The 25,832-nt window shown below is 41.5% G+C and overlaps 1 protein-coding gene across 3 annotated transcripts in view; it reads left to right on the forward strand.

Annotated features, from left to right (window-relative positions):
- Positions 1–11,960: 11,960 nt before the first annotated feature.
- mtg2 (mitochondrial ribosome-associated GTPase 2) overlaps positions 11,961–25,832 on the forward strand; it is a 67,991-nt gene continuing 54,119 nt past the window's right edge. Inside the window, exons 1-2 of one of the 3 annotated variants that reach the window (XM_051660451.1) lie at positions 11,961–12,330; positions 12,435–12,582. In XM_051660451.1, coding sequence (XP_051516411.1) covers positions 12,253–12,330; positions 12,435–12,582 — 226 coding nt within the window. In that variant the 5' untranslated portion in view covers positions 11,961–12,252. Of the gene's footprint in view, positions 12,331–12,434; positions 12,583–22,939; positions 23,451–25,832 lie in introns of those variants that run through there. The other 2 variants (XM_051660453.1, XM_051660454.1) reach the window with 2 other exon arrangements.

Genomic DNA, 25,832 nt, shown 5'->3' on the forward strand with positions numbered 1-25,832 from the left:
TTGACCCGCTGCAGTTTGCTTACCGCAACAACCGCTCCACTGATGATGCCATTGCATCTACAATACACACTGCTCTCTCCCACCTGGAAAAAAAGAACACTTATGTGAGAATGCTGTTTGTAGACTACAGCTCAGCATTCAACACCATAGTGCCCTCCAAGCTAGATGAGAAACTCTGGGCTCTGGGCTTAAACAGCTCGCTGTGCAGCTGGATCCTGGACTTCCTGTCAAGCAGACGCCATGTGGTTAGAATAGACAGCAACATCTCCTCATCACTGATCCCCAACACTGGAGCCCCACAGGGCTGTGTTCTCAGCCCACTACTTTATTCCTTGTACACACATGACTGTGTGGCAACACATAGCTCCAATGCCATCATTAAGTTTGCTGATGACACGACGGTGGTAGGTCTGATCACTGACAATGATGAAACAGCCTACAGAGAGGAGGTGCACACTCTGACACACTGGTGTCAGGAGCACAACCTCTCCCTCAACGTCAGTAAGACAAAGGAGCTTGTGGTGGACTTCAGAAGAAAAGACAGAGAACACAGTCCCATCACCATCAATGGAGCACCAGTGGAGAGAGTCAGCAGCTTCAAGTTCCTGGGTGTCCACATCACTGAGGAACTCACATGGTCCGTCCACACTGAAGTCGTTGTGAAGAAGGCTCATCAGCGCCTCTTCTTCCTGAGACGGCTGAGGAAGTTTGGAATGAACCGCCACATCCTCACACGGTTCTACACCTGCACTGTGGAGAGCATCCTGACTGGCTGTATCTCCGCCTGGTACGGCAATAGCACCGCCCACAACCGTAAAGCACTGCAAAGGGTGGTGCGAACTGCCAAACACATCATCGGAGGTGAGCTTCCCTCCCTCCAGGAAATATATACAAGGCGGTGTGTGAAAAAAGCTCGGAGGATCATCAGAGACTCCAGCCACCCGAGCCATGGGCTGTTCTTACTGCTACCATCAGGTAGGCGGTATCGCAGCATCAGGACCTGCACCAGCCAACTCCATGACAGCTTCTTCCCCCAAGCAATCAGACTTTTGAACTTTTGATCTCCCACGATCAAAATACATCAGCCCTGCACTTTATTACTCTTTTATCTCACACCGGACTGTCATAAATTATATTATTATTATTATATTATGTCTCTCTTAACAACTGACTATCAACCGACAGCCTGAATGTCAATACAGTACAATACTGTACATTCTATATATATATATATATATATATATATATATATATATATATATATATATATATATATACTTTTTTTTATATATATTTTAATTTTTAATTTTTATTGAATAATGTGTATCTATATAGTAAAAAAAAAAAAAAAAGCGTATTGTATACTGTACAGTGTATGTTATATTTGTATATTGTTGAGTGTAATTATGTGTATAACAGATGTTTAAATTGTGTTGTGTTAATTTGATGTTATTGTAAATTGGTATATGTCTCATCACTGTCACGACTGCTATGTTGATCGGAACTGCACCCAAGAATTTCACACACCATTGCACTTGTGTATATGGCTGTGTGACAATAAAGTGATTTGATTTGATTTGATTTGAAGAGCAGGGGAGTCATTACAGTGACAAGTTAACATCTACAATTCAAATGTCTCAAACAGAGTAAAGATAAATAAGGAAGAGTCATTATTGTTTTAGCTGAAATTCAGGGACAAAGTCTTATTTTGGCTAATATTTATGCACCCAACATCGATGATCAGGGCTTTTTTATAGATCTTGAAGGGATGTTGAGGGCTGCTGGCACCCCTCACGATATAATATTGGGAGGAGACTTTAATCTTTTGATGGACTCAGTTCTTGATCATAGTGAAGCAAAAGTGTGCAAGCCCCCTAGAGCAACATTGACGCTTCACAGGATGTGTAAAAATCTTGGTATTATAAATATTTGGAGACATTTGAACCCATCTAGTAGGGACAATACATTTTTTCATCAGTCCATAAGATTTACTCTACAATATATATTTTTATATATATCTAAGTCTACCATTCCCTGCTAGTGGTTAAATATTTACCTCGGCCACTGATATTAATAAGGCTCTTAAAGAATTCTTGATCTTTATTGTTCCACATCTTCGTCTACTGAAGAGGATATTAGAAACTTTGTGGAACCATTAGAACTTCCTAAACTGTCGGCTGAGCAAAAAAATTCTCTTGAATCTGAGATAAACTTGGAGGAGTTTGATGAAGTAATTAAGGCCATGCCTACAGGCAAGGCTCCGGAGCCAGATGGCTTATTTTTTAGATCTCATGCTACAGAACTGGCTCCACTCTTGCTAGAAGTTTACACGGAATCATTAAAGAATGGAAAGCTTCTGCCAACCATGACACAAGCCCAGATCAGTCTGATTCTTAAAAAGGACAAAGATCCAAGCGAGGGTAAGAGTTACCGTCCAATTCCCCTGATCAAGCTAGACGTTAAAATATTGTTACAAATTTTGGCTAACCTATTAAGACATCTCTTATACATATAAACTCAGCAAAAAAAGAAACGTCCCTTTTTCAGGAGACTGTATTTTAAAGATAAGTTATTTGGATTTTTACAAAATTTACAGATCTTTATTGTAAAGGGTTTAAACAAAGTTTTCCATGCTTGTTCAATGAACCATAAACAATTAATGAACATGCACCTGTGGAACGGTCGTTAAGACACTAACAGCTTACAGACGGTAGGCAATTAAGGTCACAATTATAAAAACTTAGGACACTAACGAGACCTTTCTACTGACTCTGAAAAACACCAAAAGAAAGATGTCCAGGGTTCCTGCTCATCTGCGTGAATGTGCCTTAGGCATGCTGCATGGAGGCATGAGGACTGCAGATGTGGCCAGGGCAATAAATTGCAATGTCCGTACTGTGAGATGCCTGAGACAGTGCTACAGGGAGACAGGAAGGACAGCTGATCATCCTTGCAGTGGAAGACCAAGTGTAACAACACCTGCACAGAATTGGTACATCAGAATATCACACCTGCGGGACAGGTACAGGATGGCAACAACAACTGCCTGAGTTACACCAGAAACGCACAATCCCTCCATCAGTGCTCAGACTGTCTGCAGTAGGCTGAGAGAGGCTGGACTGAGGGCTTGTAGGCCTGTTGTAAGGCAGGTTCTTACCAGACATCACTGGCAACAACGTTGCCTATGGGCACAAACCCACCTTCGCTGGACCAGACAGGACTGGCAAAAAGTGCTCTTCACTGATGAGTCGTGGTTTTGTCTCATCAGGAGTGATGGTCGGACTCGTGTTTATCGTCGAAGGAATGAGCGTTACACTGAGGCCTGTACTCTGGAGCAGGATCGATTTGGAGGTGGAGGGTCCGTCATGGTCTGGGGCGATGTGTCACAGCATCATCGGACTGAGCTTGTTGTCATTGCAGGCAATCTCAACGCTGTTCGTTACAGGGAAAACATCCTCCTCCCTCATGTGGTGCCCTTCCTGCAGGCTCATCCTGACATGACCCTCCAGCATGACAATGCCACCAGCCATACTGCTCGTTCTGTGCGTGATTTCCTGCAAGACAGGAATGTCAGTGTTCTGCTATGGCCAGCGAAGAGCCCGGATCTCAATCCCATTGAGCATGTCTAGGACCTGTTGGATCAGAGGGAGAGGGCTAGGGCCATTCCCCCCAGAAATATCTGGGAACTTGCAAGTGCCTTGGTGGAAGAGTGGGGTAACATCTCACAACAAGAACTGGCAAATCTGGTGCAGTCCATGAGGAGGAGATGCACTGCAGTATTTAATGCGGCTGGTGGCCACACCAGATACTGACTGTAACTTTTGATTTTGACCCCCCCTTTGTTCAGGGACACATTATTCCATTTCTGTTAGTCACATCTGTGAAACTTGTTCAGTTTATGTCTTAGTTGTTGAATGTTTTTATGTTCATACAAATATTTACATGTTAAGTTTGCTTAAAATAAAAACAGTTGAAAGTAAGAGAACGTTTCTTTTTTTGCTGAGTTTAGATCAGATGGGGTTTATTCGGGGCTATAGCTGTTTTGATAACATTAGGTGTTTCATCAATATCATGTGGTCGGTGGCGAATGATCAGACCGCTGCCATCTCACTTGATGCCGAAAATGCATTTGATATGGTAGAATGGGATTATCTTTTTAAGATTTTGGAAATGTATGGGTTCGGGAATACTTTTATTGGATGGATTAAGTTACTTTATAGACACCTGGTAGCAGCGATACAAACAAATGGATTAATTTCAGATTATTTTACTCTGGATAGGGGCACCCGGCAGGGTTGCCCTCTTTCCCCATTATTGTTCTGTCTTGCCCTGGAACCATTAGCAGCCACGATAAGAAAGGAAGATGATTTTCCAGGGTTGATGGAGAGAAGTGTGGCACATAAACTTTTGCTTTACACAGATGATATTTTATTATTCATCTACGACCCTACTAGATCTATGCCTTGCCTCCACAGAATTAATAATTCCTTTTCTAAGTTCACAGGATACAGAATTAACTGGTCTAAATCCGAAGTTTTGGCTCTGACAGCGTACTGCCCGGAAACGGCTTTTCAGCCGGGCGCTTTCCAGTGGCCCAAACAGGGCATTAAGTATTTGGGTATTTTATTCCCAGCAAATTTGTGATTTAGTTAGAGTTAATTTTGACCCTTTAATAAAAAGGTTTTTGAACGATGTGGGCAGGTGGGCTTCATTACATTTATCTATGATTGAACTGTATTCCAAAATTAAATTACCTGCTACAATCTCTCCCTATAGATAGGGAAAATCTAATTCATGCGTTCATGACCTCAAGACAAGATTATTGTAATGCATTACTGGGAGGATGTCCAACAAGATCAATAAATAAACTTCAATTGGTTCAAAATGCAGCAGCCAGAGTGCTGACGAGAACCAAGATATATGATCATATTAGCCCCATTTTATCATCGTTACATTGGCTACCTGTTAAATTTCGTATTAATTTCAAAATTCTGTTAACTACCACGCTATATTCCATCACGTTTATTATGATCGCAAAATTCTGGCCTGTTAATAGTTCCTAGAATATCAAAATTCACAAAAGGAGGTAGATCCTTTTCATATTTGGCTCCTAAACTATGGAATGGTCTCCCTAACACTGTTCGAGATGCAGACACACTCACTAAGTTTAAGTCTAGACTAAAGACTAACTATTTAGCCAGGCATACACCTAATTTATCCTTCAACTTACAATTAGGCTGCTTTAGTTAGGTCTGCCGGAACCAGAAACAATGATCATGATCTATAACTCTGTAATAAATTGAATGGCATCTATGCTAATATTCTTTTATTTGTTTCGCTCTCTCAACCTCAGGACTCCTCTCCTGAGGTCACCAGAACTGGCTGGATCCAGCTCTATTCCTGCTTGGTGTTGGACTCCACTGCTACGTATCGCTGTGTGATGATGACTAATAGCAGCCGGTGCCAGCTAAACATCACTTCGGTCTATTACGATGGACTTCAGAGGATGAACTGATGCCAACTCCAACCATAAAGACATGGGATACTTCATATGCCATTGCCTGAACCTTGGATTTAGGATAGACCTCAACGAAATTACCAGCCAGATTGAACTGCGATACACCTAACTGAACTCTGCATCACCTCGGTCTAAATATGGACTACACTTTTGAAATGGAATACATGGACTATCAATTAATTGCCAACAAAACCCTTCATCAGCCAACTAACAAGGACAATTGCATCTATGTGAACTTCTGCAGTTAATCCAGGATTACTTTTTTGAACTAGTCCTAGGCCGTTCGCCTGTTTGGAACCAAACCAGTGCAGAAAGATTCTCTGGAGTCCCAAAAATAAAAGTTATCAAAAGAATTTTAAAATTTTAATTTATCGTCAAACGGTGTGCCAAAACATTCGTAATGGGTGTGGCCACTTTTACTAAAATGGTTATAACTATTTAACAGAATCAGATATTGTCACCAAATTTGGTACACATACACTATATTGCCAAAAGTATTCGCTCATCCATCCAAATAATTGAATTCAGGTGTTCCAATCACTTCCATGGCCACAGGTGTATAAAATGAAGCTCCTAGGCATGCAGACTGCTTCTACAAACATTTGTGAAAGAATGGGCCGCTCTCAGGAGCTCAGTGAATTCCAGCGTGGTACTGTGATAGGATGCCACCTGTGCAACAAGTCCAGTCTTGAAATTTCCTCGCTACTAAATATTCCACAGTCAACTGTCAGTGGTATTATAACAAAGTGGAAGCGATTGGGAATGACAGCAACTCAGCCACGAAGTGGTAGGCCACGTAAAATGACAGAGCGGGGTCAGTGGATGCTGAGGCGCATAGTGCGCAGATGTCGCCAACTTTCTGCCGAGTCAATCGCTACAGACCTCCAAAGTTCATGTGGCCTTCAGATTAGCTCAAGAGTTTCCATGGCCGAGCAGCTGCATCCAAGCCATACATCACCAAGTGCAATGCAAAGCGTCGGATGCAGTGGTGTAAAGCACGCCGCCACTGGACTCTAGAGCAGTGGAGACGTGTTCTCTGGAGTGACGAATCGCGCTTCTCCATCTGGCAATCTAATGGACGAGTCTGGGTTTGGCGGTTGCCAGGAGAATGATACTTGTCTGACTGCATTGTGCCAACTGTGAAGTTTGGTGGAGGGGGGATTATGGTGTGGGGTTGTTTTTCAGGAGCTGGGCTTGGCCCCTTAGTTCCAGTGAAAGGAACTCTGAATGCTTCAGCATACCAAGAGATTTTGGACAATTCCATGCTCCCAACTTTGTGGGAACAGTTTGGGGAAGGCCCCTTCCTGTTCCAACATGACTGCGCACCAGTGCACAAAGCAAGGTCCATAAAGACATGGATGAGCAAGTTTGGTGTGGAAGAACTTGACTGGCCTGCACAGAGTCCTGACCTCAACCCGATAGAGCACCTTTGGGATGAATTAGAGCGAAGACTGCGAGCTAGGCCTTCTCGTCCGACATCAGTGTCTGACCTCACAAATGCGCTTCTGGAAGAATGGTCAAAAATTCCCATAAACACACTCCTAAACCTTGTGGAAAGCCTTCCCAGAAGAGTTGAAGCTGTTATAGCTGCAAAGGGTGGGCCGACGTCATATTAAACCCTATGGATTAAGAATGGGATGTCACTTAATTTCATATGTGTCTAAAGGCAGATGAGCGAATACTTTTGGCAATATAGTGTATGTATGGAGTCATTCTAAGGACACACAAAAACAATTGTGCATCTCCACCTCTTGGTGGCATTTTAATATTAAAAAAAAAAATTTCTTATGCCTCTGCTCTGGGCATCAGAGATCGTAGGTCATAGAGACCTCAGAATTGGCAGAATGGTTCCAAATCGTCCCCACTACTCAGGCGTACAGACACATCCATCGGACACTAGGTGGCGCTATTGTGTACAAAAAAAAACAAAAATCACATTTTGGGCCATAATTCTTGAATCGTAAGGGCTAAAAACAAAATAGTTTTTTCCTGTGTTTCCTTATGCCATGACAAAGGGTTTTGCAACTGTCAAATTTTTGCTCCGCCCCTTCGTTTTCCCGCTCTTTTGGATTATTTAAAACAATTCAAAACTAACTCTTCCTAGGCCGTTTGCCCAATCGGAACCAAGCCAGTTCAGAATGATTCAGTACAGTCTCAATATCAAAAGTTATCAAAGGAATTTTGAAATGCTGATTTATCGTCAAACGGTACGCCAAAACGTTCATAGTGGGTGTGTCCATTTTACTAAAATGGTTTTAACTTTTGAACGGATTGAGGTATTATCACCAAGTTTGGTACAGGCATGTATGGGCTCATTCTGAGGACACACCAAAATTATTTCACATTTTTGCCTCTTGGTGGCACTATAATAATTAAAAAACTAAAAATGGCTCTAACTATTGAACCGTTGGTCCGATTGACTTTTGAATGCAGGTCTTTGAAACGAAACCTGGTAGGCCTATTTGTCTCTTGGCCCAAGAGGTCTGTGCAGAATTAGAAAAAAAAGGCCACTGGGAGGTGCTATCGCGTTTAACATGTGTGTAAATCATTGTACATAATGCTGTGTTTAAAAAAGAAACCATATTATACCATATTGTAGATCTCCTCATTCTGAACAAGTTTACCTAAGTACCATTGGTGTGAAATAAAACATTCAATAAATACTTGAGATTATTTAAATAAAATACTTTTTTGAACTAGTCCTAGGCCGTTCACCTGATCGGAACCAAACCAGTGCAGAAAGATTCTCTGGAGTCCTAAAATGAAAAGGTATCAAAGCAATTTTGAAATATTGATTCTTCTTAAAACAGTATGCCAAAACGTACATAATGGGCGTGGCCACTTTTACTAAAACGGTTAAAACTCTTGAACAGAATCAGATATTGTCACCAAATTTGGGACATATATGTATGGGGTCATTCTTAGGACACACAAAAAATATTGTGGCACTATAATATTGTATACACGCAGACGTCACGTTTAAGAGACGCAGACATGACATTCAGTGAGATGAGTGCGTGATGCAAAGTCATATTTTTAAGCCTAAAGGGATGCCATAGAAGTGAGGGAAATATTTTGAGAGAGAATTGTTCATTAGCTTTGTGACTTGTTGCCTATTACCTGTTGTACAGTCAAGAATACATCTCAGAAAAATAGAACGACTGCACTCGTTCATTAATTGTGATTGTTGCAGTAACACAGGGGTCCTCAACCATTTTCAGGCCAAGGACCCCTTGGTATGTAGAGAGACAGAGCAGGGACCCCGTTGCATATTGTCTGAAAATTGAGTGTTGCATTTTATGCCTATAAAAAAAGTGTATGGTACCATATTATTGTATGTACATATTTTATGATGTTAACATTGCAAATCCATTAAAATAATTATTAAATTAAATATAGCAGAGGTCTGCAACCTTTTTGACATGAAGTGCTATTTTTAATTTTCCTTTTTAATCACTGTGCCATACCCCCTCCAAAAAAAACAAAAAAAAAAGAAAAAAGAAAAGAAAACAATAGACAGATAAACATACAGACATACAGAAAGACAGACTGTCCATGCAGAATAAAAAAACTTTTATAAGGTTACTGATAGGCCTATACCTGGAGTCTTCATCTCATGTTAGTGATCAATTTTATACATAAGTTTCAAAATTACAGTTAATTTCCGTAGAAGGAAAATGTTGTAATGAGGACAAAATGACTGTGTGCACCTTTAATTATGTTGATTTGACAGTCACCGTCAGTGTAGCCTATGGCAGCTTGATAATCTCAGTGGTAACTATATATTTAGACATATTACATATACATAGGTCTATACTGTATATTAAGTAAGTATAGGCTATTGTTCTGAAAGCAAAAAGCAACTAATAATACAAGAAACTGTAGGCTGACATTCGTATACCACATAAAAAAGCATAGCAGATGCGTTTACTTAAGGAACCCTCTACTGCAGCGCTGCTTAACATGATATACGTTGCGTTATGAGCGGCTCGTAATGAGCATGGCCGATGGGCTAATTTTGTCAAACTTTAACAATGTTCGGTGTTCCATTTAGTTCATATCAAAATAAAATAAATATGAAGAAGGATTACTGCAAGAGGAAGATTTGGCATGCAGGTTCGAGGGGCTTCAGAATGTGGATGGACTAAAATACATACTCCTCTCTCGCCAGGGACGTGCAAGTGTGAGGATCAAGTGCGAGCACGATGTGATCATTTGTGTTCCGCGACTACTACCGGGTCCTTGAATAACGTGCGAGTAAGGGCAGCCGGTGATGTTTCTGGTGCTCCCCATGGAGTTGGTGCCCTATGCAGACTGCGTAATATGTGTATAGGGAGCGGCGGTACCGTCTCTCACTCGCGTGCGAGTGATTATTACGAGTGCCGGTGGTGGATCAAACAGTAATTTACGGACCCCCTGTTGAAGAACCTTGCAGTAACATTGATAATCTCAGTGGTAACTATAAAACCACCTGTCTAATATTTTGTAGGTCCCCTTGAGCTACCAAAACAGCGTCAACCCACATCTCAGAATAGCATTCTGAGATGCTATTCTTCTCACCACAGTTGTACAGAGCGGTTATCTGAGTTACCGTAGACTTAGTTAAACTGTCTGTTCGAACCAGTCTGGCCATTCTCTGTTGATCTCTCTCATCAACAACGCATTTCCTTCCACAGAACTGCCGCTCACTGGATGTTTTTGGCACCATTCTGAGTAAATTCTAGAGACTGTTGTGCGTGAAAATACCAGGAGATCAGCAGTCTGGCACCAACAATCATGCCATGGTCCAAATCCCTGAGATAAAAAATTTTCCCCATTCTAATGGTTAAAGTGAATGTTAACTGAAGCTCCTGATCCATATCTGCCTGATTTTATGCACTCCACTGCTGCCACACAATTGGCTGATTAGATAATCGCATGGATGATTGTTGGTGCCAGACGGGCTGGTTTGAGTATTTCTGTAACTGCTGATCTCCTGGGATTTTCATACACAACAGTCTCTAGAGTTTACTCCAAATGGTGCCAAAAACCAGAAACATCCAGTGAGTGGCAGTTCTGTGGACGGAAACACCTGTTGATGAGAGAGGTCAACAGATAATGGCCAGACTGGTCAGAACTGTCAAAGTCTACGGTAACTCAGATAACCGCTCTATACAATTGTGGTGAGAAGTATAGCATTTCAGAATGCTATTCTTGCCCTTAAAAACCCATGTATACACAAAAATGCACCTCCCGCTACAGCACCCCAACTTAAATCATCTTCCCAAGGCCCTGCAACAGACCTTTCACACTTATGTCAAATCTATGCAAACTTACGGAGAAAATGATTGTATGTAGACTATCCTTTTTTTTTTCTAGAGAGTAGAGGTTTACTTGGTTATCGTCAGTGTGGTTTTAGGAAGGGAAGATCAACAACAGATGCACTTACAAAATTCATCAATGAAATTGAAAAGGCTATGGCTAATAAGGAAATGATGGCTGGCTGCAGTACACTTCGACGTAGAAAAAGCATATGATGCAGTGCGTAGAGAAGGCTTACTCATTAAATTATGCAATGTGTGGTGGAAGACTGTATATTTGGATCATACCAGTTCCTATCAGGCAGATCTTTAAAAGTTAAAGTAAGATCATCATATGATGTAGGCTGTGGGGTACTGCAGGGTATAGCGTTATCAGCCTGATGCCATTAAATACCTGTATAATGATAAATTATATATATGATAATGTGGGACCTGGTATAGGGGCTGCTTTATATGCTGATGATGGGGCTGTGTGGAAAAGAAGAAGGAATATAAAATACTGTATGTTAGTGCTGCTCTTCAAAAAGCATCGTTGACTGGAGAAATGGTTGCTTAAATGGGGTTTTACAATGTCAATAATTAAATCTTGTAGTATATGTTTCTCAAAGAAAAATAGGTCTATACTATCAAAAGAGATTAAGTTCTTCTTGTATGTGAGCTCATGAGAAAGGGTAAGTGTTTTTAAATAACTGGGGCTGTGGTTTGAAAATAGTTATATCTGGAGAACACATTAGTACAAACCAAAAGTAAGAAAATTATTAATCTGATGAGGGCAATTTCAGGGTTCAGTTGGGTCAGTGATGACAATATACAAACTCATGTTAAGAGTAGATTAGGGATGACATATTAAAAGTTGTATGTGTATCCACATAGTACTGATGAACAACCAGAGGTGTTAAGGTCTAGCCTGGGTAATGGGGCAGAACACGCAGCGGCGTTGACCTCATTTGGAGGGGATCGTCATTTATTTATTTTTGGAGCACAGTATCACATCTCCACATTAATATTATAGAGCAGAGTTACGGTAGAATACATTTTCCATGCGGATTGCACTAGCCCTTCAGGTGGCGATATACATCAAAGGTGGTCCACCCGCCATAAAATACGGAAGAAGAATTTATATTGTTGAGCCTCTGCGGCTGCCGTACCTACGCGCGTGTGTATGATGACATAAAGAGAAACGACCATTAAATGCCATTTCAGTTTAGCACAGCGGTACTGATTCAGAGATTAGTTTATTTTAGTTAGCCTAATTGTTTACGTTTTCTTTTATGTATTTATACACGCTGATAAGGTGAAATAAAACCCAACGCTCATACTATTTTCAACTGTTTTAACCACAAAAATCAGCGGCGTTAATCATATTTACAATTAGGTCATATTTCTGTCAATCAGTCGTCATACAATCAATAATATTTCTAGTTAAAGGGCATCATGAGGCTCGTGAATCTGTGCAGCAGGACTGTGATGCTCCACAGACACAAACACACGACAACAACAGAGAAGAAAATGGTTTGTGCGACACACACACAGAGAGAGAGAGAGAGAGAGAGAGAGAGAGAGAGAGAGAGAGAGAGAGAGTTGACACTGATCTCTTGCCCTGTGTCTCCTCGCAGAGCCGGTATTTTGTGGATCATCGCCGGGTGAGGCTTATAGCGGGATCAGGGGGTGACGGCGCCTCCACGTTCCACAGTGAGCCTAGGAAAGAGTGGGGCGGTCCGGACGGGGGCAATGGAGGTGCTGGAGGAGATATAATCATTAAAGGTTGGGTGAGCATACGTCCTCTTTTTCTCGGACATGTTCTCTTTTTCGGATACGTCCGGTCGGAATTTCAAAATTAGCTAAAATGTCTGGGATATGGCTTGTTCTTCAAATTGACCCTTCGCTAAGCCCCGCCTTAAAGAGATAGTTCACCCAAAAATTTAAAAACAGGTCCGCCCCAGAAAAACTAAAGAACAGGGTAGGGGTTGAACCAGCTGTGCGTAAGTTGGGACGTAAAGTTCACACTAAGGGCTTAGTAACTACTAGTTAGTTTGTGACTAAGTCAGTGCTTAATTTGGTTGCACCACCTGTTCTTAAGGCAAGACTTAACTAGTAGGTCTTACGTTCTCAAAGTAATGCGTAGTCACATAATATGACGATTACCTGTATTATCCAATAAGCAGCCTTCAAATTTGTACACAGAAGTGTTAAAAAGCTGTGAATTTCAGTTTGATCGTGTTATGCTTGATGTTCAAACCTTGTTTGCTCAGGTAACTGTCATCTGTAATAAATTATATCCCCATTAAAATACGATAGGTAATATAAGAAGATTTGATAAATAGTATATTTGCCCTGTGTAAATAACAATATATAGAAACTGTATCTAAAATAAATAAGGGGTGATAAATAATACTAATACAACAGGCTGGGAAAATAGACATTTATTCATTTTAATATCCTATATATATTTTGAATATGTTGAAACTTGACACACTGAAAACTGCACGTTAGATCAGTTTCATGCTGAAGAGCTGCTTCAAAGTTTTTGTTTTCTCTCTTGTGAATGTGAGTGTAAATGTCAACATCATAATGTATGTCAAAAGGATTGATGCCTGTCACGCAAAACATGAGCTCATTGATGTCATAAAATATCAGTATGCTTTTTTATTCCATCCATTACTCCTGGTCGAAGGCTTCCGTAAATATTTAGTTTGTACGTAGGGTTGCATTCTACTTAAGTTTAATGGTGCAACGCTCAAATATTTAGTAGTGCGTAAATTGTGACTTAGTGCCCATTTACGCCACAAATAGGCTAAGTTTTAACATATGTATAGCTGGTGCAACCGGCCCCTGGTCTCAGGAAAGTTTGAAGAGCACCTTATTTTCATCATACCTCTGTATACAGCCAACGAAGGCAGCATTTTCCAGTTTTTGGACACAGCCATAGACAGAGGAGGCTGAAGGCAGCCTCAGTCAAACCGGTTCCTAACCTGATGGCAAACGACACATGATAAAAGGTATATTTTCTATGTTAATTAGAGTTTTTGTATTAACAAGTCATGACGAGCGACAGTACATTCTGTCATAGACCTTGTTCACGCTGGCGCCATCTTTGATTTATAATGGGAATGAAAACAAGGCTGTGAGGCTTGGTTTCTATTTTTGGCATTGCGCTGGGTAACCCTGCCCACTGTGAACTGGTACCGGTCCAAAAACTTTCTCATAACAGTATATTGAAGCCAGCATATCATGAGACGGTTACAAACTACTTTTGCTTTTTGATTTTGGTCGAGAATATCACACCTACCGAATGTTTCGCTGAGGTATTGCTCTCTTCAGCCGGAGGTTCAGAATGGAGTGACAGACATTCCTGCCTAGTCTATCTCTGTTTGATTAAATATTCCAGTTAAAAAAAAAATTAGGCTGGGCATATAAATGCATCTATTCTTGGACTACAGACTCTTCAGAAATGTTTTGTTAGTTCGGTTTTCTGGTTTGTGTGCAGCTGTGTTCTGTTCTTTAGTGTTGCTGTGGCGGACCTGTTTTTAGATAAACAAAATACGTTTTCGCTTGAACGCCCCATTTCACCAGCGGGCTGCATGAACTACTGATCTCGTGCAGTCTCATGAACGTGCAGAGAAGAGCAACGGTCGGTCAACAGTTTTACTAAATAATACAGTAGACTTAGGTTTGTTTCGCACCAAACCTTATCATATGTTTTCATAACAATCATGAGTCTCACGGGTTAATTTATTAGACTTTTGAATTATACTTTTGCATCCTTTTGAAGCTTGAAGATGTGGTCACCATAAACTGCCACTGTTTGACATCACTGTGCACATTGTTTTCACAATTCCTTTGTCTTAAGAAAAAGAAAGTCATATTGGGTTATAACAACACAGGGGTGAGTATGTGAACAATGATTGAATTAAAATTTTTGGGAGGACTACCCCTTTAAAAGCACTTTTGACCAATCCTGTCTGAGGAACTGTTGCCCTTCCGACATTAATGCTGTGTTCCATTCAGCTCAGAAAATCGGATTTTCCAACTTCCTACTAGGAAAAGTGCAATAGAACGCCACTTGAAGTCGGAATTCCAACTGGCAAACTCGTGCGGAAATTTTCAACTAAGATTTCTCCGTGATGCAGGTTTGTGACGTCACACAAACATGTCGGCACTCTGAGATATACAAAGTAAGTGATAAGCATTCAGTTTTATCAAATAATATCGATAAATAAGTTCTTACACTACATGATATTAAAGCTTGTTTTACAAACGCCTGCAGAAACACGTGTGTAAAACACAGTAAATTAAACTCTTTTGATAATTGTACACCTGTAGCACAAATGCTAGCATTGCAGCATTGTTTAAGAGTTGGGTTGCTAGGAGACGTCTCTGGTTACAGTCAAACACCTGCTAAACTAACAGGAGCATTGCAGTTTTGTTTCCTTGCACTAAGGTGCTCCGATCAGGATTTTGGGGCCGATCACTGATCGCTGGAAGCAGTATCGGCCGATACCGACCACAGGGTCAATTTGAAGCCTTCTATTTATCATGTAGCATTATTTCTTTATTTAACTATTCTTAACAACAATGTATATTAAGTACTAAAATTAAGAGATGATAAAGGGTCATGTATTGACAACTGTTTATTTATTGGCAGGAAACATGTGCAACATATTCCACTCCCTCTCTTAGAAACACTCTCTTAGAGACATAACTTAAACCATAGCAGTCTATGCTGGGTTATTGAGAAAAGCCTAGAGCTTAACAAATATAGCTTTCCTGTGGATTATATTACAAAAACAGAACAGAGTCTTTATAAATTTACTTTAACTTAAGACTATAAAAACTGCAACAAAAAAGGCTATAGCCAAAATATTGATTCAAGTCAGTCAGCCCTCAATTTTTTTCTGCATTTAGGAGATTTATTTAGGGCAATAAAGTGCACAGCAAGAAAAAAAAAATCTTGTACCTCCATATCTGTGTCTATCTATCTATATGTCACTTTATCTCACTTCTCAGGGCAGGCCTAACAAGCCAGGCCCATTGTAAGTTCACATCTTTTGGGATGTCAAGAAACGCAGCTGACACTAACAGAACCACAGCTGCACTGTCATGACGGCTTTTGCATCATGAGTCAATGATAAACTCTGGAGTAGCCGCTTTTTGTTCTGGAAAGCTCAGGCAGTTTTTGTTGGCTTTTAGAGAGGAGTAGAGAGAGGGAAAGTGGGGTAGAGAAAGAGAGAGGGGGGATAGAGATTAGTAGATTCATATCTCCCAAAGCTTACTTCTTAAGCATCAATGGCAGATTTTTCTTTGTAAATATAAGCATCTCCACATTTTTGGCAGACAGCTTGTTCCTCTTCTCATCTACAATATTCCCTGCTGTGCTAAAAAGTCACTCGCTATCTACACTTGTGCACGGTACACAGAGGTATGCTCGTGCTGCTTGTGTGAGAGCGGGAAAACGGCTTTTATTGTCCTGCCAAAAAACAAGCGACTGTCCGCTCCATGGGATAACTGGCTCCGATAGGTAGAGGTTCATCTGCAATGATGTTGAGCTGCTGATGTCACCGCCACCATGTTCCCCATCTTCATCCAACAACTCAGCATACATAGATTCAATGTCACTGAATCTGCTCTGGACCGCTTCCAACAACGTGGCTTTCGAAGTTTTTACACCATGGTCAGTCTCTGCTGTTTTCTCAAGAAGACGAGTTAAAGCTCTGATGGATGGTATAACATCTGCAGCCGATATGGTTGATGAGCTGATCTGTTGCATGAGCTCTTCAAATGGGGTGAGTAGAGAAATCATATTTTCCACCAATTTCCATTGGCTGCCGGTGAACATGGAAGGCAAGTCATAGTCAGCTCCATAAGCACACAGGGCACGTTTCTGTTCCAGCAGACTCTGTAGCATAAATAAAGTACTGTTCTACCTGGTAGGTACATCTTGCTGTAGCCTCTTAATAGGCTGGCCAAGTTGTTTCTGAATACTTTGAAGTCAGGAGTAGGCAAACTGGGAGTGTTTGAAATGACCGATGTGTCTTCCAGAGGCTATTATATCACCGATGCTCCCTTGGCCACGGCGAGCTGGAGTGTATGAGCCATGCACGGCAGGCTGGGTTGATCGCATCCCTCATGGCCTTTACAATGTTCTTGGCATTATCCCTCTTGTGAAACTGATTGATGTGATGTTTGTCCTTCGTAAGGCTGTCGACATGTGTAAACACTGTTTGGTATAACTGCGGCAGGCATACATCAGTGAAATATTTACGCCCTGGCAGAGTGTAGTGTGAATCCAAGTAGGACATGAGTCACCGGAACCCTTCGTCTTCCACAATAGACAGCGGCTGGTGATCAAAGCATATGAATTCCATTATTTTGGCTGATATTTCTTTTATTTCTTGCTGTTCTATTACTGTAGGGTTGATGTTGTTGCAATATCTCTGTTACCGACAGCTGAGTGAGTGGCGCCTGAACTGCTAAACGGTCCTGCTCTCTCTCTGCCTTAGTGCTAGCAAGCTTTGAAAACTGCTCATATTCCTTTATGTGACTAACCTTCAAATGTCTGATGAGGTTGGTGGTGTTGAAATGTTTTTGGTGCTTTCCATCTCGTGGTATTTCCTTGGCACACACATTGCAAATTGTCTTTTTCAGACACCTGGTAGAACTGCCAGACTGCTGAATATAGTGAAGCCATTTTAGCTGCGCATAGAAAAATTGTCTCGCGAGTTTTGCATAATTTGATCACTCTTCTGATCGGCCTTTATGGAGACCACCGATCAAACTATTTAAAACGATTATCGGCCGATAACGATTGGCAGCCAATCGATCGGAGCAACCTTACCTTACACATCATCTTCCAAACATCTGGCAGTGGATTGCCTTTATGGTCGGAGATTGAGATATCAAGTAGGAATACTAATGCTGCATTCCATTCAAGTCAGATGCGGGATATTCCTACTTGATATCTCTGATCTCCGATTATCAAAAGAGAGTATAATATACCATGTTTTATACACCTGTTTCTGCTGGCATTTGTTATACAAGCTTTAATATCATGTAGTGTAGGAACTTTGACTCATGTATCGATATTACTTAATAAATGTGAATGTTTATCACTTACTTTGTATATCTCCCTGAGTGTGACATGTTTGTCTGACGTCACGCACCTGTGGCTCATCGAAATCGGAGCTGAACATTTCTGCACGAGATTCCCAGTTGGAATTCCGACTTCAAGTGGTGTTCCATTGCACTTTTCATAGTAGGAAGTTGGGGTTGTTTGCCGAGGATGGCAGCCATGTTGCGAGCTCCAACACAACTTAGCAGTTTTTTGTTTTTAATGTTCTTCGTTCATGTTATTTTAGTGTTAGAAGTCATCAGTGTTATTGTATATGACAGACAAACTATTCTGGACATTGGCTTTTCATTCACACATCAGAAACCAAGCTTTGAGTTCCACAATGCCGATAACGCACTGCTTACAAACACAGCAGCGGAGCCCTTTGTTCGGATTACGCGGAAAGGGAAGGAGAGCCAGTGTCCTTGTCTGGGTTAGACGCTGCGCCAATCAACCTCCACTACCCAGCATTCTTCTGCCGAATGTCCAGTCTCTGGGACAACAAGCTCTGCAAACTTAGGGCACGAATCTCCTACCAACGAGAGATGTGAGACTGGTGCATTATCTACCTTACAGAAACTTGGACGTCTGCTTAGGTTCCAGACTCAGCAATTGAGCCTACGGGGTTCTCCGTGCGTCGCGCGGACGGAACAAAAGATCTTTCGGGGAAAAGCAGAGGAGGGGGCGTATGTTTTATGATCGACAAATCATGGTGTGATCGATGGAACGTACACACTATCAAGTCTTTTTGCTCCCCTGATCTGGAATACCTCACGCTGCTGTGTCAACCATTGTGGTTACCAAGGGAATTCACGGCGGTCATTATCACAGCCGTGTACATTCCTCCACAAGCCAACACAGAGCAAGCACTTAGGCTGTATGGAGTATAAGTGAGCAGGAAATCATGCACCCTGAGGCCGCATTCATTGTTACAGAGGAATTTAACAAAGCCAATCTCAGGACAATCTCTCCTAAATACTACCAACACGTCACATGTAGCACACGGGGGGAATGGGTTTTAGATCACTGCTACTTTCCCTTCCGGGATGCTTACAAATCCCTCCTCTGCCCACCTTTTGGCAAATCGGACCACTCTTCTGTTCTGCCCGCTTACAGGCAGAAACTGAAACAGGAAGCACTGTCGGATCACCAATCAGATTCTGTGCTACAGGACTGTTTTGATCATGTGGACTGGGAGATGTTCCGGTCCACCTCTGATGACAACATTGAGGACTACACAGATTCTGTAACGCATTTAATCTGGAAGTGCATAGATGATGTAGTGCCGACCAACACAATACGGATCTACCCTAACCAGAAACCGTGGATTAATAGCGATGTTCATGCGGCACTTAATGCGCGGACCTCCGCTTTTAATTCTGGGAACACTGAGGAGTATAAACATGCCAGTTATACTCTCTGCAAAACAACCAAAGCAGCCAAACACCAATACAAAAACAAAGTGGAAGTACAGTTCAACACCACCAATGCAAGAAGTATGTGGCAGGGAATTTACATCACAGACTTCAAAGCGACTAAACACTCCGCTGTGAACACCACCGCCTCACTTCTGGACAAGCTAAACACATTTTATGCTCGTTTTGAGGAAAACAACACAGCAGAGGTTAGTTCACTTACTGTCTATGTAGCGGATGTAACCTGATCTCTCAAACGGGTGAATATTTGCAAAGCTGCGGGTCCAGACGGGACTCCAGGCCGTGCTCTCAGAGCATGCGCGGATCAACTAGTGGGTGTTTTTATGGACATTTTCAATCTCTCCCTCTCCCTGTCTGTGGTTCCCACATGCTTTAAGACATCCACCATTGTGCCCATACCAAAACAGTCAAAGATAACTTGCCTAAATGACTGGTGTCCTGTTGCCCTACCTCCCATCATCAGCAAGTGCTTTGAGAAGCTTATCAGAGACCACATCTGCTCTATACTGCCTGCCTCCCTGGACCAACTACAGTTTGCTTATAGAAGCAACAGCTCCACTGATGATGCCATTGCATTTACAATACACACTGCTCTTTCCCACTTGGAAAAAAGGAACACATATGTGAGAATGCTGTTTGTGGACTACAGCTCAGCATTCAACACCATAGTGTCCTCCAAGCTTGATGTGAAACTCTGGGCTCTGGGCTTGAACAGCTCGCTGTGCAGCTGGATCCAGGTCTTCCTATCAGGCAGACGCCAGGTGGTCAGAATGGGCATCAACATCACCTCATCACTGACCCTCAACACTGGAGCCCCACAGGGCTGTGTTCTCAACCCTCTCCTGTATTCCCTGTACACACATGACTGTGTGGCAACACATAGCTCCAACGGCATCATCAAGTTTGCCGATGATACGATGGTGGTAGGCCTGATCAGTGACAATGATGAAACAGCCTACAGAGAGGAGGCGCACACACTGACACGCTGGTGCCAGGAGCACAACCTCTCCCTCAGCGTCAGCAAGACCAAAGAGCTTGTGGTGGACTTCAGGAGAAAAGCCAGATAACACACCGATGGAGAGGGTCAGCAGCGAGTTCCTTGGTGTCCACATCACTGAGGAACTCACATGGTCCGGCCACACAGAGCGCCTCTTCTTCCTGAGATGGCTGAAGAAGTTTGGAATGAATCCCGCATTCTCGCACTGTTTTACACCAGCACTGTAGAGAGCATCCTGACTGGCTGCATCACTGCCTGGTATGGCAACAGCACCACCCTCAACCCCAAAGCCCTGTAAAGGGTGGTGCGAACAGCCAGATACATCTTCGGAGGTGAGCTTCCCTCCCTCCAGGACATCTATACCAGGCAGTGTGTGAAAAAAGCTTGGAGAATCATCAGAGACTCCAGCCACCCGAGCCATGGGCTGCTATCGCAGCATCAGGACCCGCACCAGCCGACTTCTTGACAGCTTTTTCCTCCAAGCGTAGTTGTGTAAATTGTGTTGTGTAAATCTGACGTTTATTGTAGATTGGTGTATGTCACATCACTGTCATGATTGCTATGTTGCTTGGAACTGCACCCAAGATTTTCACCCACTGTTGCACTTGTGTATATGGTTGAGTGACAATAAAGTGATTGATTTGATTTGAAAATCCCACTTTCCGAGTTAAAAGAATAGTTCACCCAAAAATGAAAATTTGCTGAGAATTTACTCACCCTCAGGCCATCCAAGATGTATCTGAGTTTCTTTCTTCATCAAAACAGAATTTAAGACTTTTAGGATTTCATTTCAGGCCTCCTCCTCTAAACAACGCAAGTGAATGTCCTCCATTTTTTGACGGCAACAAAATGCATATTTAGGGTGCATCAAAATAATCCACACGACTCCAGTAGACAAATAAAGTTCTTCTGAACCCAAACGATTGATTATTTTTAGAAACAAAACAATACTTATATACTTTTTAACTACAAATGTTTGCTTCCGTACATCTCTGTGATGTGCGCTCATGAGAGGGATGACATAAGCTCGTTGGTAAGGTCACGTGTCACATGGAGGAGTCAGGAAGCGTGTCATTGTTTACAAGAGAAACTTGTGCTGTTTGCAATCCAAAACAATTTCAAAACAATATAAAATAAAAAATAATTTCCAAATAATAATAAAATAAAAATGTAAAAGATGACACGCTTCCTGACTCCTCCACGTGATGCGTGGACATTCACTTGCATTGTTTAGAGGAGGAGGCCTGAAATGAAATCCTAAAAGTCTTAAATTCTGTTTTGATGATGAAAGAAAAACATCTTGGATGGCCTGAGTAAATTATCAGCAAATTTTCATTTTTTGGTGAACTATTCCTTTAAATGTAATACAGCATCTGACACACATTTGCTATTTTCCAATGACAGCCTATGGAATTAATGTGTGTGAGTACTTTTATGCTGTGTTTCATCAAAATAATTACAAAAATTTTAAACGCATTGTTGCCGGGTCATTTGTAATAGTGACACAGTTTCTTTTAAAAAAAAAAATCTTTAAATCTAGAGAAGAGCATGTTATGGATTAAATTGCATTTGAGGAGGTGGTTTGAGACACATTCGTAACTCAGTCAAGTGTAAGTGCATCTGGCTGTTCAAGATGCATATGTAAACTTTACTCCACCCAAACAGCGCTACGTCAGCATAGGGAAAATGCGAAATATAACAGAAGTAACTGAGTATTTGCATAGGGCTCGGGTTTGTTGACATTATATAGTCATGGTAACGAAGTTGTAAAATTGGCTGTAAGTTTACACAGAAAAGGTTAGTAAGCAATTATATCACACAAAAATCATGTTTACATGCATATCCTTTATGTCTTGTGGCTGTACTTTTGAAACAGTGAGTATTTTAATGTTCAAAAATTGGCCCCGTTCACTTCCATTGTAAGTGTAAACCAGATTTTTGCTTTTTTTTTTATAAAGGAAAGGAGGGACGAGTCGAAATAAAGTTTTGTGGTAATCAACATTATGCCACAAATGCTGTCGATTGAGCTTAACTTGTATTGAACCCGGAACATTTCTTTAACACCCGCCAAGTGCCAAATGTGGGTAAATTTTCTGTTTGGCCGATGAATTTCGCAGCATCACAGGCCACTTTGGTAGGTGGTTTTTGCTTTCTATCAGTTTGTCATCTTGTACAATAAATTTAAACACATTCTAGTTTTGTCATCAAGGGGGCTCTGTAGGCCTACAGTACAGTCAGTAACACAGGAGTTTACATAGAATGGCTCTTATCAGCTCATAGTCCTGCTGCTCGTCAGTAGTCTCAAGCGCTGTGTCGAAGGTGGTTTCAGTGCTTTTAATCCAGACTTCAAATAATGATTGCATGCATTCATTGTGGCAATTCTGTATAGCAATAACAATGAAATGTAAACATATATATGTATATATGTATATGTATATAATCAACATTTAAACCCCACAACCCCCCCTCCACGACCCCGCCCCCCCCAAAAAACAACCCTGTGGTCAAACATAAGTAAATATATAGAAATAAAAATCAAACAGACACACATATATACATATATATATAAAAAAATACATATATATATACATACATATACAAACATAAATACATACACATATATACACATACATACATACATACAAACACACATAATAATCATACTAACTATATTACACTACTCTCTCCACACCCCACCCGAGAGCCCTCCAAAAACTCCAAATACCTGCCCCATTTCTGTATAAAAGTATCCAAGCCACCCCGTCTTCCCGGTGACACCTCCTCATAAGCTGCCACCCTCCCCACCTCCGTGCACCACTCCGGATATGGGAGCGCACCAGCTGACCTCCAACCCCTCAAAATAACCTGCCTGGCAATCATCACAGAGGTCAGAACCCAGTTCTCTATATGATCATGCCCCACATCGATGTCCGCCCCATCGCCCAGAACACAAAGTCTGGGGCAAAACAAAACACGAGTGCCCACCACGTCACACACAAAATTCTGAACCTTTGACCAGAATTTCTGGATCTCGACACACCACCAAAAAACATGGGCCATGTCTCCATCCTCCGATTGGCATCTCCAGCAGGTGGGTGTGTCTTTAAGACCAAGCCTATACAGTCTAGAGGGGGTCCAATAAAATCTATGCAAAATTTTGAATTGTATAAGACGCACCCTTGCATCTCTAGATGCAGACTTAACGTTTTTAAGAATCTTAGCCCACATCCCTTCCTCCAATGCCAAGTTGAAATCTTTATCCCATACTGTCTTGAGAGAAGTTAAGGCTCCATCCCCCATACTCTGAATTAACAGGGACTAGTACACTGATTCCTCATGACCTTTTCCAAAAGTCGCAATCACCTCTCCCAAAGCATCTGCCTCCTTAGGGGGGTGTGTGCTACTCCCAAAAATAGTACAAAGCAGGTGGCGCAGTTGTAAATACCTATAAAACTGAGGTCTGGGGATCACAAAATGTTGGACCAAGTTTTCAAACGATCTCAACACTCCACTTTCATATAGGTCACAGAGTGTAGCAACCCCCCTCACAATCCACTCTGGCCAGCAGAAAGGGGACTTGCCAATACACAATCTTGGGTTCTACCATATGCTCGAGGCAACATTTAAATAAGTGTCCAATCTTGACACTTTAATCCATACCGAGTGTAAATGCAAAATAACGGGGTGTAACTTAACTTTTCCAATTAGTTCGATAGAGATTCTTTGTAATGGCGAAATAGGGGCAAGAACTGCCTGTTCAATAAAAAACCAGGGAGGGGCTCTCTCAGGTGGAAGTGACCAATGAGCCAAATGTCTGAGACTGAACGGATAGTAATAAAACAAAATCTTGGGTAGGCCTAGCCCACCTTTGTCTATCGGCCTATGTAACTTATTAAAATGCAATCTGGGATGTTTACCATTCCAAATGAAGGACTTCGCTATGCTATCAAATTCCTTGAAATAAGAGAGGGGGACATCTACAGGGAAAGATTGTAGCAGGTAGTTAAATTTTGGAATAACATTAACCTTCCCAATCATCGATAAATGTAATGAAGCCCACCTGCCCACATCGCTCGAAAAGCTTTTTATTAAAGGGTCAAAATTAACACTAACTAAATCAGACAAATTTGCTGGGAATAAAATCCCCAAATACTTAATGCCCTGTTTGGGCCACTGGAAGGCGCCCAGCTGGAAAGCCGTTACTGGACAGTACGCTGTCAGAGCCAAAGCTTCGGATTTAGACCAATTGATTTTGTATCCTGAGAACTTGGGAAAAGGAATTAATAATTCTGTGGAGGCAAGGCATAGATCTAGTAGGTTCAGAGACAAATAATAAAATATAATCTGCGTAAAGCAGAAGCTTATGCGCCACACCTCCCGCAACCACCCCTGGAAAATCATCCTCCTTTCTTATTGCGGCTGCTAATGGTTCCAGGGCAAGACAGAACAATAATGGGGAAAGAGGGCAGCCCTGCCGAGTGCCCCAATTCAGGGTAAAATAATCTGAAATTAATCCATTTGTTGTACCGCTGCTACAGGGTGTCTATAAAGTAACTTAATCCAACCAATAAATGTACTCCCAAACCCATACATTTCCAAAATCTTAAAAAGATAATCCCATTCTACCATATCAAACGCCTTTTTGGCGTCAAGTGAGATGGCAGCGATCGGAGATTGATCATTCGCTACTGACCACGTGATATTGATGAGACGCCTGATGTTATCAGAAGAGTTACGGCCCCAAATAAATCCCACCTGGTCTATATGTATAAGAGATGTCATAACCTTACTTAATCGATTAGCCAAAATTTTTGACAATATTTTTACATCTAGTTGGATCAGGGAGATTGGACGGTAACTTTTACACGCTTGAATCTTTGTCCTTTAAGAATCAGACTGATCCGGGCTTGTGTCATGGTTGGAGGAAGTTTCCCATTCTTTAATGATTCAGTATAAACTTCTAACAAAAGTGGAGCCAGTTCTGTAGCATAAGCTCTAAAAAATTCTGCTGCAAAACCATCTGTCCCCGGAGCCTTGCCAGTATGTAGGGACTTAATTACCTTGTCAAGCTCCTCCAAGGTTATCTCAGAATCAAGAGTTTTTTTGCTCAATCGTCAGTTTAGGAAGATCTAATGGTTTCACAAAGTTTCTAATATCTTCATCAGTAGACGAAGAGGTGGAACTATAAAGATCAATATAGATTTCTTTAAAGGCATTATTAATATCAATGGCTGAGCTAAAAATTTCACCACTGAGGGAATGATAGAAAGAGACTCTCTCTGCTTTATATATCTAGCCAAAAGTTTTCCTGCTTTGTCACCTGACTCAAAGTATGACTGTCTTGCCCTGAATAACCAAAACTCCACTTTCCGCGACAAAATAATATTATATCTGTATTTCAATCGGGTCAATTCTCTGAGGCCATCAGCTGACATACAGCGCTTCAGCTCTGCCTCTGCACTTTTAATATTTC

This window comes from Myxocyprinus asiaticus, chromosome 28 (assembly GCF_019703515.2).
Source record: "Myxocyprinus asiaticus isolate MX2 ecotype Aquarium Trade chromosome 28, UBuf_Myxa_2, whole genome shotgun sequence".
In the NCBI taxonomy this organism is placed as follows: Eukaryota; Metazoa; Chordata; class Actinopteri; order Cypriniformes; family Catostomidae; genus Myxocyprinus; species Myxocyprinus asiaticus.